The sequence below is a fragment of the Aedes aegypti genome, chromosome 3 (assembly GCF_002204515.2).
Source record: "Aedes aegypti strain LVP_AGWG chromosome 3, AaegL5.0 Primary Assembly, whole genome shotgun sequence".
In the NCBI taxonomy this organism is placed as follows: Eukaryota; Metazoa; Arthropoda; class Insecta; order Diptera; family Culicidae; genus Aedes; species Aedes aegypti.
The window spans coordinates 402465780-402483152 of NC_035109.1; the positions used below are offsets into that span (position 1 = coordinate 402465780).

The following is a 17373-nucleotide window of genomic DNA, read 5'->3' on the forward strand; positions in this document are numbered from 1 at the left end:
CTATGGGCGATCAGGTGGCCAATAATCGAAAAAATGACTTGTTCTGTTAGGTTCTTCTGGTACATCAATACATCGTAAACACTCAAATTAAGATAATCCTGGAATACTAGAGCAAAATCTTTTGTAGTTTGATTGATACAGTATGCCAAAGTTAGAGTTTTTAAGAAAAACAAAGAATTCAGTACAAATACAAGGTATACGTTTGATGGAATATATTGCCGAATCGTAATATTCCATACATATCTTTATACACTGTTCGAAAGCTTACTGTGGGATATAGAATCCACTGCGATGGGAGGTAGCAAAATAATTGATCGCAGTAATCGGTTCAGACGTGTTGGCATCCCTACTGTCACTTGCAGACTAGATGCATTCATACCCTGCCTCACTTGCGAACCGACACTTGGCTGGGTAAGCTGTGTGAGCATTGCGTGCAGGGTGATTCCTTTCCCTTGATAATCAAAACTTCACACTTACTAAAAAAGGCATCTTAGAAAATTAAAACGTAATTAAAATTCGTACTTTTATTCAGGTAAATGTGGGGACTACACTGGAAAAAACATATTGTTTTTTTTACCGAAACTTTACACATCCCATACTTTATTGTACCACGTTGTACCAGGCTAAAATTCATATCCAAGGTTAGTCAAAGATGTAAACTAAAGGATCGTGAAGAATTTAGCTGCACATATCTGCACTTTTTTCATTGACTTTTTTTTAATATTTTTGCCTCATTTATAATATCAGCTAAAGTTAATTTCAGGGGATAATTGAACATCGCTAAATGATGCATATCATCATTAATATGTAAGTTTTATTATTTATTATGGTTTTCACTACGTTAATTGCATAAGTGGCCTAAATACATCATAAAAAGGCTTTATTTTGCTCATCTTGATCTGATAGATGGAGCGACCTCGTACGCTCACAACATTTATGAGTCAGCATTCGATGTTGGTTGAATAATCCGTGGCTGAGAGAGTGGAGAGAAACGTTGGCTCTATCCAAAAGCACATCTTCCATTTGACAGCTCTAGCTTACTGCGAGGCTCTGCAAACATATCCATCATTGCTTTTGGGATGTACTGAGGTTGGTTTTTACGTCAACGCAAGAGCATGATTTCGCTTTCCTCTTTGCCCATTTGGGCAAAGAGCAACAAAGAGACAACGAAGAGCTGTCTGGAAATGCTCTTCCCTGAACTGAGAAATGGGAAAAATTGCTCTCCCCCTAACTGAGAAAGGGAGAAAATAATCTCTTTCTCTTTTAAGTACTGAGGTTGTCAAAACAAACTCTTTACCACTGTGGGAATGAAAATAAGCAAACACAATCGTGTCAACTCTCCATCCCGCAGATCACGTACGCTCAGTTTGTGTGTGGGTAAAATCGCTTCTCTATTGTAGCTGATCATTAAAAGTGGGAGAAAGAGGATAAGTCAAGAGCAAGGAAGAAGCCTGGAAAAACGCATATTTTCGCTATAAACCCTTTTGAAAAGTTGGTCTCGAAAACTTGTTCATTATAAACAAAATATAAAATTTGTATTACAAAACTCATATATATGACATTAAACTGGCCCAGCTTAGTATGGGAGAAAAATAAAGTTGTATGATTCCACGGGGCACCCTTCAGGATTATTTCTTGGGGTTAGAGGAAGCCTTTCTGAAAAATTCAGCTCATTTGGTCGTTCCATGAGCTGGCGCATTTGAATTGAAGTTAATATGGGATTTTCAGCCCAAACATATGAGCAACAGCACATCATCTACTGTTTGGTTCAGGAAAATTGATGATCGCGTTCAATTGGACCCACAGTGTCAAAAACACTACTTGATGTAATATCAAATAATATTGTAGAAGATTGTACCATGATCAAAATTAATAAAGCTGGTGTTTTAACCATCTGAAGTATATCATGCAATACTGCTTGTATTTCTTCAACATAGCTTGGAGGTAGCCATTAAGCGCATCATAGCCACCTATGACGCTGGGCGAGCTGAGGCACATGTCGCATGCATATAAGTGACTGTACGGGAGTGCTAATCTAAGCCTAACTTTCAACAACTGAAAGAGTAATGAAAATGAGATTAAATCGAGATACAACCTTCTGCAATTATGTTCATAAGGGTATCAACTAGTGTATTTGTCATTCTGAGCATTATTTGAACGCGAACAATTAGTATACGGAACGAAACAGTGACATAGGATCAATTTTCAATATATTTGAGATGAATATCCCATACAAACTTCAAATCGAATGCGCCAGCTGGTGGAGCAACCAATTGAGTTGAAATTTTGAGAGAGCGTTTTTCTTACCCTAAGGCTCATATCTAGGGGGTGCCCCGTTGAGTTTTACAACGTTATTGTTTTAGGGCCAGTCTAATATGACATGAGATGGCAAACATATTTTTGGCCGGCATTCTGTATGGAAACCGCCCATAGTGGCATACAATGCAATGGAATATCGCAGTAACTTAGCCAAAACTTGCCATTAAAGCTTGGTATTTTTGACAATATGTCGAATTCGTTTTGAACCTAGGTTAAACTGGTGAAACCCGTTCTGAATCACAGTTTCAACCCCAACCCGATTCAGGTTCGACCAAACTACAATTTGTTTGACGTTAGTTGGTTTATGTGTTGATCACTCAGTTCCTAAAAACAAAAACTACATTAGAATGACAAAGCAACACATGGATTCATATTGGCAAATAATCGCTACTATGTATCACTTGGTGGTAAAGTATTGGGTGCTGAATAAGAACGTCGCGTGCTCGAGACTGGGTGGCAACTGTTTTTTTTTTATTTTCAACTGAATTTTGTAGCATCGTATTGCTGGCCACGGAAAGTCTGAAAAAGTCGTGCGAAGTGCGTATATGGCCTCCACTTTGGTATGTATATAGCCTTTCTATGCATTTCATACGAGTGAATTGATTTATATAGAATGATGTGTAGCAAAAATTATATCAACCAAACTATTGACTGGAAGGTTTATAGATAAGGCTCGTACGCAAGCAGATTCACACAAACATATTCTTGAGATCATATTAAAATCAATTTTGATGTTATGACGTCGCGAATTTTGATAACTCAGTTCGTTGTCATTTTGGCCGTTCTTTTTGGGTAAAACATTGAAACTAAGAGCCGAAAAATATTCCAATAAAATCAAATTGAAAACAACTTTTGCTATCAGTTAGAGCAAGTTGAAAACTGCTTTTGCTATCATGGAGAGCAAATTGAGAACTGACTGAGCTAAACAAATTTACTTAGATATCGGAACGAGGCTAAGAAGAGATAAATGCTTTATTTTTATGCTCTCATATTGTTTATACGAATCTATGACAAATAATAAATTGTGAATAAACCCCAAGAACATTCAAAAGGCTGACCTTTTTATTCGATTGGTGCCGCTAGTGAGCATTTCAAGCGAGTTCCAGATAAGATACGGGGTTCCAGAAAATTCAAGTCTTAAATTTCAAATGCTATAGACCTGAATCACTGGAAAATGCAGTGAATCAGAATTGAATCGGTGGAATATGAAGTCAATCAGACCTGAAACTTTTAAACATCATGTGAGTTAGATCTAGATCGCTTATATATAAGGTGAATCAGACATGATTTGCTAAAAAGTTAGTGGACAAATCCAGAATATCTTGAAAGCGAAAAAAAACTGAACTGCTTGAAAATGAAGGGAATCAGATATAAATCAATAGAAAATGCTGTGAATCAAAAGTAAATAACTTAAAGTAGAAATGAATCAGACCTGGATAACGTCAATATGAAACAATTCAGACATGTATTACTTGAATATAAAGTGAATCAGACTTCAATCACTTTTATATGAAGTTAATCTGACCTGGATCATGAATCAGTCTCAATTATGAAGAGATCGCAACCTGAATCATTTGAAAATGAAAGGCGTCAGACCTGAATCACATGAAAATGAAGTAGTCCAGTGCTCAATTCCTTCAACATAAACCGAACTAGACCCAAATCTCTAAAAAATAATTTGAATCAAAAATGAAACACTTTAAAATGAAATAAATCAGACATGAATCACTTGAAGATAAAGTTAATCAGTAATAAATTCCTCAGTACTGAATCTCTAGAAAATCAAGTCAGTCGTACATGAAACACATCTAATCTAATCTAAACGCTTACAATATTGAAAAGCATCCTGAAAATACTGGAAATTATTCCAGTATTTTCTTGTCAGCATTAATATTTGCAGCATATCGTCAATATGTGGCCAGGCCCACTGTGCAGACTTGGGTTTGAAAATAATCAAAACATTACGGCGATCAGATTATTCACATATGAATAACGTGATAGACGAGAATTTTTCAATTTTATGAGAGAAGAAATGGGGACAACCGTACCAACCGTTTTATACAAGGGGAGGTGAGTTAAATCGTTGGAAGTGGCGTTGCTAAAAATGTTAATGCACACTCCTTTTGTTTGCTTCTTTCCAGGGATGGGACATAGGTATTTCTCCCTCCTGCCCTGGCTGAAAAAGCCTAGGCTATAGCGCCATTGATCGCTCTCGGAAAGGAAAAGAAACTGATCCATTGACCTCTAAACAGCAATTATTTATCCCCTGAAATACTTCACCATTTGTAAAAAAATAACGCTGCTAGTTAAATTAACTTCAATGATAGTTTCAAACTATGTCGGAAAGATCTCACTACTTCTCAATTCCTGATTCCCGTGAGGTACTTCAGCTCCATTTCCTTTTTGGCGATGCACACGTTTCGCTAGGCCGCTGCAATTTCCCTCGCCTAACAAGTGTTAGGTGTTAATGAATAGAGATTATATATAACATCCACTATTGTCACTCCACAAACTTTTTTCCTTAATCATTATCCGGGTGGCATAGCGCCATCAGCCGTTTCAATGTCGCTCCGGCCAAATCGAAAAAAAGAACGCAAAACCGAGATTAAAGCGACCGAAAATTTTGAACACAGCTACTCGCGCGCACGGCTTGCTGCGATCTCTTCAGTCGTACATGAAACACATACACATAAAGTGAATCAAACTTAAACCACTTGAATATGCAGTGAATCTGACACGAATTACTTAGATTTAGATCAAATCCAACCTGGAACACACGAATAAGAAGTGAATGAAACTTAAATCAACTCATATAAAGGCAAACAATCCTGAATCACTTAAATATGAAGTAATTCTGACTCTGATAATTTAAATTTGATGTTAGTCAAAACTTAAAAGAAAAAGTTAAATTTGAAAGAAGTGCAATCTTTGGGTAAATAATAATATAATATTTGCAATATTCTCTCCACTGCCAGTAATCAATGAGTTTATTAAAGAGCATGGGATTTTGAATAAAACACTTTTGGTACCAATTAATTCCAAACTAAGCCTGATGTCGATACAAAAAACGTTGAAACGAATGACACCTTAAGTAATCCTTGGTTCCCGACTCATTATACAAAACAACAATTATGAAAAATGCAATGTATGTATGCAATGCAAATGCAAAACCCAGCGGAAGAATAACGAATCAAAATGTTAACCGTCCGGATTTCTTTGACTGTATGAACAATTTTGCCGAATACTTGATTTTGTTTTTTGATCTGGATCACGATACAGAACTACACAGATAACCTGATTTTGTCAGCCCCTTTTTCAAAAAATAAACAAATTATCAGAATTTTTTGTCCATTATGTTATAATAATTTTAACTTGGATGAATAAGATTTGGAGAAAATCAAGCATCTGCAAAGTATCTGCTGCTACCGAATGCTCAGTGACTGCTGAACGCTACTAGGGTGAGCGCAATCCCGATGAATCGAAAACGATTGAGATCATTGAGATAAATCGAAAATCAAAAGATTCACGGAGCGGAGAGAGCACCAATCCGCTCTTAAATGGGAGACACGAAAGAACGCACTCGCCATTCAATCACTGAATGCTTTCTGCGGAATGTACCGATTTCGCGCTCACTGAATCATTTCGCCGGGTGTATTCCCAGTCAGTGAGCGCTCATCAGCTTTCAAACACAAATGCCACTCGTGCAGAATCGGAAAGTGAAGAATCATTCGCCACAGGAACCGTATAGGGAAAATGTACCAGTTATGGCCATAGTGGTTCCCTATTTGGACATATGTGAAATTTTGATAACTTTTTCATTTTAAATCTTTTTTAATGTTTTAACATCAAGAAATATCTTAAATCTAACTACCACAACACATAAAAATATTCAAAATCAGAAGACATTAAAATAATCACGTATGGCGAAATAGGGAACCACTATGTCCATAACTGGTACACCTACCCTACCTTCGGCACACGGAGTCAATAGTGAGTCATTATGTTGCCGTTTTTGTCTAACTTTTCGCTCGACGAACAAGCAGAAAGTGCATTGGAAATTGAAACACTCAGCTTGGTTGGAGAAACGGCAACCTCGGCCTTGACTGCGTGTGGAAGTGAGCAAGAATAACGCAACACGTTCCCCATGCTTGGAGAAAATTTGTAATGAAACCGTGAGAGCAAAAAGTTCCTCACAAAAAAGGGTGACAAAATCGGATAAGGACTGTATCTTGAAATTCCCATGTTCACCACTACCACTACCTAGCGGCAAAATAACGAATGTCAATGTTTGCCTACCGGACTTCCTTGCACTTCTGAACAACTTTGCATAAAAAATCGTTCAATCTTTTTTTATCAAAATTATAACATGGAAATATTTCAAAGTACTAACGCAACCTGCAAGGGCTGCAAAACGGTGAGTCGACAACAAGGAAGGAGCGTTCAACACAGCTCTGGTCCTCACAAGTTCCTACCTCACGCTTCCACGGGTCAAACGATGACAAAGACCGCCAGCTAAGGGTTGCGTACTTAGCTGGTAGTGCAGCCTGGGCACTGTTGTCCTTCTGACATCAGCTAGATTGAGGAGGTACGTCTCGAGCGTCTGTTCACCAGGAGGTGCGGCTCAAACAGCGTCTGTTCTGGTATCCAGCGGCTGAGCAAGAAATGCTGAATCGCGCACAGCTAAATCCAAGGTAGTAGCCCCATCAGCGCGATCGTCCTAGTGTTAGTTGGGACGTTAAACAGAGCTGGCACGATGGCGCTCCGGCGAGACAGGAGTGTTGGCGTAGGCCCAATAAGCCACCCGTAAAAAAACCTTATTGCGAATAACATAGGAGATAATACGACCCGGAACAATCGGCAAAGACCCACGCGACAAAATAAGGATTACGATTGGAAACTTGGAACATGGAACTGCAAGTCACTTGGTTTCGCAGGTTGCGACAGGATAATCTATGACGAACTACATCCCCGTAACTTCGATATCGTAGCGCTGCAGGAACTTTGTTGGACTGGACAGAAGGTGTGGAAAAGCGGGCATCGAGCGGCTACCTTCTACCAAAGCTGTGGCACCACAAATGAGCTAGGAACTGGCTTCATAGTGTTGGGCAAGATGCGACAACGCGTTATCGGGTGGCAGCCGATCAACGCAAGGATGTGCAAGATGAGGATAAAAGGCCGTTTCTTCAACTACAGCATCATCAACGTACACTGCCCACACGAAGGGAGACCCGACGACGAGAAGGAGACGTTTTACGCGCAGCTGGAGCAGATTTATGACGGATGCTCGCCGCGTGACGTGAAAATCGTTGTTGGCGACATGAACGCACAGGTAGGACGAGAGGAGATGTACAGACCGGTGATCGGGCGGAACAGTCTGCACGCCGTATCTAACGACAACGGCCAACGATGCGTCAACTTTGCAGCCTCTCGTGGTATGGTAGTCCGAAGCACCTTCTTCCCCCGTAAAGATATCCATAAGACCACCTGGAGATCACCCGATAACCTAACCGAGAACCAAATCGACCACGTTCTAATCGACGGGAAATTCTTCTCTGACATTACCAATGTTCGCACATACCGCAGTGCGAATATAGATTCGGATCACTACCTAGTTGCTATATGCATGCGCTCAAAACTTTCGACGGTGACAAACTCGCGTCGAAGCCGAACGCCGCGGCTTAACATCGAGCGGCTACGGGACTCAGAAGTAGCCCAAGAATACGCGCAGCAGTTGGAAGTGGCCCTACCAACGGAAGAGCAGCTCGGCGCCGCCACTCTTGAAGATGGCTGGAGGCACATAAGATCCGCTATAGGTAGCACCGCAACAGCAGCACTAGGTCCAGCGGCCCCGAATCAGAGAAATGACTGGTACGACGGCGAATGCGAGCAGTTGAAGAATGAGAAGAATGCAGCATGGGCGAGAATGCTGCAACACCGCACGAGAGCGAACGAGGCACGGTATAAACAGGCGCGGAACAGACAAAACTCGATCTTCCGAAGAAAAAAGCGCCATCAAGAAGAACGAGATCGCGAAGCGATGGAAGAGCTGTTCCGCGCTAAAGACACACGGAAGTTCTACGAGAAGCTTAACCGTTCGCGCAAAGGCTTTGTGCCACAAGCCGACATGTGCAGAGACTTTGACGGAAATCTTCTCACGAACGAACGTGAGGTGGTCGAAAGGTGGCGGCAGCACTACGACGAGCACCTTAATGGTGATGTGGCCAGTAGCGGAGGTGGCACGGAAATAACTTTGGGAGCACGCGCGGACGACGAAAGACTTCCGCCTCCAGATCTCCAAGAGGTAGAAACGGAGATTAGACGGTTGAAAAACAACAAAGCCGCTGGAGTGGACTAACTTCCTAGCGAGTTGCTAAAATACGGTGGTGATGCACTGGCAAGAGCGCTGCACTGGGTTATTTCCAAGATTTGGGAGGAGGAAGTATTGAAGTATTTGCTTTTGCAAACCTGGAGCGTCTGTACTCCACGTTAGGAGCGGCTCACAACAGCGTCTGTTCCCCATGTCAGGGGCGGCTGATCATCGTCCGAGTGCCAGAGAAGGACTCTAAGCTAAACTGCGCACTATGGCCCTCCGAACATTTAGGGGGAATGGTCCTCCGGAAATCTAGGGGGTTGGTGTCAGGCCCTGCGAGCCAGCCGTAAAAACACATCAGCACAGGAACGTCAACGAGAGAATACGGACCGGAACAATCGGCAAAGACCACAGCGACGAAAATGGACTAGCGATTGGAAACTCGGTACGTGGAACTGCAAATCTCTCAACTTCATTGGAAGTACTCGCATACTCTCCGATGTACTGAAGACCCGCGGTTTCGACATCGTAGCGCTGCAGGAGGTGTGCTGGACAGGAGCATTGGTGCGAACGTTTAGAGGTAATCATACCATCTACCAGAGCTGCGGCAACACACGCGAGCTGGGAACAGCTTTTATAGTGATGGGTGATATGCAAAGGCGCGTGATCGGGTGGTGGCCGATCAATGAACGAATGTGCAAGTTAAGAATCAAAGGCCGATTCTTTAACTTCAGCATAATTAACGTGCATAGCCCACACTCCGGAAGCACTGATGATGACAAGGACGCATTTTACGCGCAGCTCGAACGCGAGTACGACCGCTGCCCAAGCCACGACGTCAAGATCATCATAGGAGATTTGAACGCTCAGGTTGGCCAGGAGGAGGAGTTCAGACCGACGATTGGAAAGTTCAGCGCCCACCGGCTGACGAACGAGAACGGCCTACGACTGATAGATTTTGCCGCCTCCAAGAACATGGCCATTCGTAGCACCTATTTCCAGCACAGCCTCCCGTATCGGTACACCTGGAGATCACCTCAGCAGACAGAATCGCAAATCGACCACGTTTTGATCGATGGACGGCACTTCTCCGACATAACCGACGTCAGAACCTATCGTGGCGCCAACATTGACTCCGACCACTATCTGGTGATGGTGAAACTGCGCCCAAAACTATCCGTCATCAACAATGTACGGTACCGACGCCCGCCCCGGTACAATCTCGAGCGGCTGAAACAACCGGATGTCGCCAATGCGTACGCGCAGCATCTTGAGGCAGCGTTGCCGGATGAGGGCGAGCTCGATAGGGCCCCTCTTGAGGACTGCTGGAGGACAGTCAAAGCAGCCATTAACGACGCTGCCGAAAGCGTTGTCGGATATGTGGAACGGAGCTCAAGAAACGATTGGTTCGACGAGGAGTGCCAAGAGGTTTTAGAGGAGAAGAATGCAGCGCGGGCTGCAATGCTGCAGCATGGTACGCGGCAAAACGTGGAACGATACAGACTGAAGCGGAAACAGCAAACCCGCCTATTCCAGGACAAAAAGCGCCGCCTGGAAGAGGTGGAATGCCAAGAGATGGAGTTGCTGTACCGTTCTCGAGAAACGCGGAAGTTCTATCAGAAGCTCAACACATCCCGCAAAGGCTTCGTGCCGCGAGCTGAGATGTGCCGGGATAAGGATGGGAGCATCTTGACGGACGGACGCGAGGTGATCGAAAGGTGGAAGCAGCACTACGATGAACACCTGAATGGCGCAGAGAACACAGGCACAGAAGGTCAGGACAGCGAAGGCGATGGCTACGTCAGCACAGCGGACAGCGGAAATCAACCAGCTCCCACGATGGGGGAAGTTAAGGATGCCATTCAACAGCTCAAGAACAACAAAGCCGCTGGCAAGGATGGTATCGGAGCCGAACTCATCAAGATGGGCCCGGACAGGTTGGCCGCTTGTCTGCATCGGCTGATAGTCAGAATCTGGGAAACGGAACAGCTACCGGAGGAGTGGAAGCAAGGCGTTATATGCCCTATCTACAAAAAGGGCGACAAACTGGAGTGTGAAAATTATCGTGCAATCACCATCCTAAACGCCGCCTATAAAGTGCTATCCCAGATTCTCTTCCGTCGTCTATCACCTAAAGCAAACGAGTTCGTGGGAAGTTATCAAGCAGGTTTCATCGACGGCCGCTCGACAACGGACCAGATCTTTTCCGTGCGGCAAATCCTCCAGAAATGCCGTGAGTACCAGGTCCCTACGCACCATTTGTTCATCGATTTTAAGGCGGCATACGATAGTATCGACCGCATAGAGCTATGGAAAATCATGGACGAGAACAGCTTTCCCGGGAAGCTCACAAGATTGATCAGAGCAACGATGGACGGTGTGCAAAACTGCGTGAAGATCTCGGGCGAACACTCCAGTTCGTTCGAGTCTCGGCGGGGACTACGACAGGGCGACGGACTTTCGTGCCTGTTGTTCAATATTGCGCTTGAAGGTGTCATGCGGAGAGCCGGACTTAACAGTCGAGGCACGATTTTCACGAGATCCGGACAATTTGTTTGCTTCGCGGACGACATGGATATTATTGGGAGAAAATTTGAAACGGTGGCAGATTTGTTCACCCGCCTGAAACGCGAAGCAACAAGAGTCGGGCTAATGGTGAATGCGTCGAAAACAAAGTACATGCTGGTTGGCGGAACTGAGCGCGACAGGACCCGCCTAGGAAGCAGTGTTACGATAGACGGGGATACCTTCGAGGTGGTGGACGAGTTCGTCTACCTCGGATCCTTGTTGACGGCTGACAACAATGTTAGTCGGGAAATACGAAGGCGCATCATCAGCGGAAGTCGTGCCTACTATGGGCTCCAGAAGAAACTGCGGTCAAGAAAGATTCACCCCCGCACCAAATGCACGATGTACAAAACGCTCATAAGACCGGTAGTCCTCTATGGGCATGAGGCGTGGACTATGCTCGAGGAGGACTTGCAAGCTCTTGGGGTTTTCGAACGCCGAGTGCTAAGGACGATCTTCGGCGGCGTGCAGGAGAACGGCGTGTGGCGGCGAAGGATGAACCACGAGCTCGCTCAACTCTACGGCGAACCCAGTATCGTGAAGGTAGCTAAAGCTGGAAGGATACGCTGGGCAGGGCATGTTGCAAGAATGCCGGACAACAACCCTGTAAAGATGGTGTTCGCCACGAATCCGGTCGGAACAAGAAGGCGTGGGGCGCAGCGAGCTAGGTGGATTGACCAGGTACACCAGGACCTGGAGAGCGTGGGTCACAGTCGAGGATGGAGAGAAGCGGCCATGAACCGAGGGAATTGGCGAAATATTGTTGGCGAGGCTTTATCAAGATAATTGATGTAAAGCCAAATAAGTAAGTAAGTAAGTATTGCCGGAGGAGTGTATGGAAGGTGTCGTGTGTCCCATCTACAAAAAGGGCGACAAGTTGGATCACAATTTTGAGCGCCGCCTACAAGGTACTCTCCCAAATTCTATGCCGCCGTCTATCACCAATTGCTAGAGAATTCGTTGGACAATATCAGGCAGGATTTATGGGCGAACGAGCAACAACGGACCAGATATTCGCCATCCGCCAGGTGTTGCAGAAATGCCGCGAATACAATGTACCCACACATCATTTATTCATCGATTTTAAATGATACAATCGATCGAGAACAGCTATGGCAGATTATGCACGAATACGGTTTCTCGGACAAACTGATAAGATTGATCAAGGCGACGATGGAGCGAGTGATGTGCGTAGTCCGAGTATCAGGGACACTCTGGAGTCCCTTCGAATCTCGCAGAGGGTTACGGCAAGGTGATGGCCTTTCGTGTTTACTGTTCAACATTGCTTTAGAGGGTGTGATAAGAAGAGCGGGGATAGACACGAGTGGCACGATTTTCAGAAAGTCCGTTCAGTTACTTGGTTTCGCCGACGACATTGATATCGTAGCACGGAACTTTGAGACGATGGCGGATACGTACATCCGACTAAGGGCTGAAGCTAGGCGAATCGGACTGAACATCAATGTGTCAAAGACGAAGTACATGATAGCGAGGGGCTCAAGAGAAGACACGGCACGCCCCCCACCTCGAGTTCATATTGACGGTGATGAAATCGAGGTTGTCGAAGAATTCGTGTACTTGGGCTCACTGGTGACCGCCGACAACGACACCAGCAGAGAAATCCAGAGACGCATCGTTGCTGGAAATCGTGCCTACTTTGGACTCCGCAGAACGCTCCGATCGAGCAAAGTTCGCCATCGCACGAAGTTGACCATCTACAAGACGCTGATTAGACCGGTACTCCTCTATGGGCACGAAACATGGACCCTACGTGCAGAGGATCAACGCGCCCTTGGTGTTTTCGAACGGAAGGTGTTGCGGACCATCTACGGCGGAGTGCAGATGGAAGACGGAACGTGGAGAAGGCGGATGAACCATGAATTGCACCAGCTGCTGGGAGAACCAACCATTGTCCACCTCGCAAAAATTGGGAGGCTGCGGTGGGCCGGGCATGTCACCAGAATGTCGGATACCAACCCGGTGAAAATGGTTCTCGAAAACAATCCGACCGGCACAAGACGACGTGGTGCGCAGCGAGCAAGATGGGTCGATCAAGTTGAGGACGATCTGCGGACCCTTCGCAGAATGCGTGGCTGGCAACGGGCAGCCATGGACCGAGTCGAATGGAGACGTCTCCTACGTATAGCAGAGGCCACCCAGGCCTTAGCCTGACTGGTAAGTAAAGTAACGCAACCTGCAAAGTAGAGCAACCTGACGTAAAAATAATGAATCCAACTGTCTGCCTTCCGGATGTTCTTGACTTTCTGAACAACTTTGCCGAAGACTCGATCTTTCTATCTTATTTAGATCACAAGATAAAACTAGCTTTGATTACTAGATCAATAACAACCTCTAGAAAGAGAATTTCACATGCTCACTAGCGCTACCTAGCGACAAAATTGTGAACCGGATGTTCTTGATATGCTGAACAGTTTTGCTGAAGATTGCATCATTGTACATTATCGTCATCTCAAGATATAGCATCATGATTGTGCTTGTTTTGAGGTGATGATAAACTTTTCTGGATGATCCAATATTCTGCTGGATGTTGCGATGCTTTTTCAAACTAGTCCGTATTTATGACGGGTAGTGAAATATGTATAGGTACCACGCTCGTTCATATTCCTCCATCAGATCACTGGTTACGCTTGTAGATCTGACCTGTAGTCAAAGAAGATCTTGTATAATCTTGAACGATCGTTGTTCACAAAACTTGACAGAATATATCTTTATGAGCCTATATGTCTCTAAATGTTGCTCATACACCATAAAGCATTAGCTTTGTCATACAATTTTTTTCAGTGTTCTTGATAATAATTTAACAAAATGATTCCAAACTAAATTTGGAGGGTATGAATTCCCTTTACGTAAAATTCTATTTACTTACCTCTGACCCATTACGTAAAGTTTCGTTGTACGACCTATATGGTTGTTTTTATTCGGAAGTATTGTGACCGACTAGACACAAAACTTTAAATATTCCAAAAGACTAACCTGTGTTATTTTTTCATTGAATAGACAAGTCTTCATGATTAAAACTCTATCATATGTTTCTCATTTTAATGACATTACGTAGTATAGTGAAAGCATAATCATCACTCAGCTCAAAAGTCCATCTTTCAGTAAACTTCTTCTAATTAATCCTAAATTAATTTATCAATTAACAATATAAGTCGAAAAACTTCTCCTTTACTAACAGAATTAAAGATTATCCTCCTTCAACTAACATAAACCCACGTTCAAAACTTCGGCGACGGTACACGATATAGTAGCGAATATTTTGGTGGTGGCAGTACTTATACTAAGTCGAACCGAACAATTGACACAACGTGCCATCGCCATGTTTCCTTCCATTCAGATCTCCAACCAAACCCAAACCAGACGCGTCGGAAAACATCCAACAGTACGACAAAACAGTCAGGTGGCGAATCCGCCGGTTCTTCGAAAAGCGCAACAGTATCGATCTGCTCAAACTGTCAACGCAAAATGGTACCACTCGAAATTATAAGTCTAATCCTATCTGCCCAATATTCACGCTTACACATTATGTTCTTTCTTTTTCGTTTTTATGTGTTTCTCGTTCTCTAACCTTATTTAACCGCCTGTGTTTCCCGTTGTGCCTGATTTAATAGTTATTACTTATGTTAAAAAGCCCCAAGTTGCAACAACAACACCATCAGCAAACGCGAACTCAATCTCCGCCAAAGAACCACAGCAAACAAGCGATGATAGAAATGCGAATGTACCGTCAACTAGTGCAGATGTAGTAGGTATGAGAATGAACAGATCCCTTATTTTTTTCTCTTCCAAGTGCGGATTAATGGATTCTATTGAACACTATATAAAACTGATTTGATTCCAAAAGTTTTAAAAATCTAATGTTACTTCCGAATTTGCTATCTTTCAGTTACTGGAGGTACATCGACTGCTGGAGAATCCCAAATAGAACCAGGAGAATATGAAAATCTACCCTTCCACGGTATGCAGACTCCTCCTAAGAAGGTACGTATCAATCGTTAAGTGATTTCATACTGAACCGTTGACTTGAACTGATTTGAAACTAACTGCATCGATTTGAATGCGTTTTGTGAATGTGTTTGCCGTCGTGTTTCAGGCTATGCTAGCAAAGAATAGTCTCGCTCCAGCAGTCAAGTGTCCTAACAAGTCGTTAACACCCTCATGTTTCCCAACCCATCCGTACAACTACATCAACTATCAGCAACGGGACAGCAATAGCAAACCGACCGCAAGTCTTTCGTCCTACAACACAAGCCAATCGACTGTGTTAACTAACCAAAGCAATATGTCCTCGTTGTCGAACAGCCAGGACTCCTCCAGCAACACTAACAATTCCTATCACAGTAAGACTATCGAACGGAAGAAACCAAATCAACACCAGCAACTGCTGGACAACAGTGACACTCTTTCAACTCATAGTTTCTCTTCGGGGAAATCGCTCAAACGGCCTCCAGGTCCTGGTGGAACCTGTGGTGAAAACAAGAAGCTTATCGACCTTGAAACGGTCACTCCGCTGTACGAGAATCTAACCGATTCCATTCAGATTCATGAATCCCCGATGGGAAATGCTGGAAATGGCATCGGTGCCAAATTTGCAATCGACGGTCAAGAACGGTACAAAATCAGTTTGCGAAAGCCGAGAAAGTCCAGCAGTAGGTCGAATAGTGCTGTTTCGAACAGCTACTATGACTGTATCAAGCCCATTCCGGCACCACGACATCGGAAGTATGCGTCCACCACTTCACTGTTTTCGAAAAATATTCAGATGTACAGCAACAAGCTGGATCCGATCTACATGAACCTTCCGGTCAGCTCTGGCTACGAGACGGATCCCCGATCGAACGATGAGTTCAACAGTAGCGAGGTGAGTATGAATTTCCCGATACTAATAGTCCTCAACCATAGCATGCGTGATCTAACACTGCTTTCTAACCCATTTGTAGTGTCCCTCTGCATATGACAACCAGTACTTCGAGATAACCCAGCACCAGACACGTATCCTGATACCGAAAGAGCTCTTCCCCGTAGATAGAAGCAATCAGGTCAAGATCAACCAATTGCTCAAAAAGAACTTAGTTTCCTCGAATCGTCGTCATATTAAACTGCCTTTACAAAAACATCATAGCTTTAATTTCCAATCCTCCCAAACTGTGGAAGCGACCGTTCGCGATCTCAAGATCAAATCGCACTCGATCAGTTCGAAAACCTTACGAGACTACCGCAACAGCAGCAATATCAGCAGCAGCAACAACAACAACAACCACATCATCAACAGCAGCAGCAGTAGCAACAACATCAGCGGCAACAGCAACAACAACATCATTACTAGTAGCAATTTTATCAGTAGCAATAGCAATAGCAAGTTCCCAACTAGCAACGCCACCAATCCGTTCATCAACAGTAGCAACACTCTGGCAACACTGACCAGTAGCAGTAGTAGTCGTCGCTCACTTGCAGTTGCCCGGCAGCACACAACCCTGGCAACGGCAACGCTTGCTACGGTCCGACAGCATCCAACCAGTAGTCGATCGCAGAGCGAGGACGAGAGTAGCAGCGATCCAGAACCGATCAAGCCGCCACCTCCGCCCCCACACTATCACCATCAACCGAGCAAACCAAAGCACTCACACCACAGCACCCTAGTAGTAGGAGAAAGAGGAGGGGCAGGCATCATCACATCGACGACGGCCGCGGGCTCAATCATATCCGCGCCGCACTCACAAATCTACAAGTATGATACTAACTCGATAGCCTTCAAACCTATCACTCCTGTGCCAACGAGTACTCCAGCAATAACTAACTCTAAATCATCGGTCAATAATATGTGTAAAGACAAATTTGCTATTAAATAATAAAACTAATAACAAAAAAGCGAAATGGATGCAAAACAACAACAAAAAGGAAGTAAGGGGAAGAGAAACTGAGATCTGAGATAACAAAACTAACTAAACTGATTAGAAGTATGGTCCGCTTTGGGCAAGTGTTTTATTTGCTTTCGGTTTTTGCTTGGTTTTTTGTTCCGATGCTGATGACAGTTAGTCCAAAACTTTTGGAACAAATGGTAAGTAAGCTGGGTCGCTTGTGTGAACGGTAATTGGAATGAAACTGCTTCGTTAACAACCTTTCCTTCGCTTCTGGCTTTATACAGGTATTTTGAA

General features: G+C 44.0%; 1 protein-coding gene across 16 annotated transcripts in view; it reads left to right on the forward strand.

Annotated features, from left to right (window-relative positions):
• LOC5564135 (hemicentin-1) overlaps positions 1 to 17373 on the forward strand; it is a 409831-nt gene that overhangs the window by 361446 nt on the left and 31012 nt on the right. For 11 of the 16 annotated variants that reach the window (XM_021855423.1, XM_021855424.1, XM_021855425.1 and 8 more), the window contains 5 exons: positions 14556 to 14686; positions 14830 to 14967; positions 15105 to 15199; positions 15312 to 16079; positions 16159 to 17175. In XM_021855423.1, the coding sequence (XP_021711115.1) occupies positions 14556 to 14686; positions 14830 to 14967; positions 15105 to 15199; positions 15312 to 16079; positions 16159 to 17067 (2041 nt within the window). In that variant the 3' untranslated portion in view covers positions 17068 to 17175. Of the gene's footprint in view, positions 1 to 14555; positions 14687 to 14829; positions 14968 to 15104; positions 15200 to 15311; positions 16080 to 16158; positions 17176 to 17373 lie in introns of those variants that run through there. The other 5 variants (XM_021855439.1, XM_021855440.1, XM_021855437.1 and 2 more) reach the window with 3 other exon arrangements.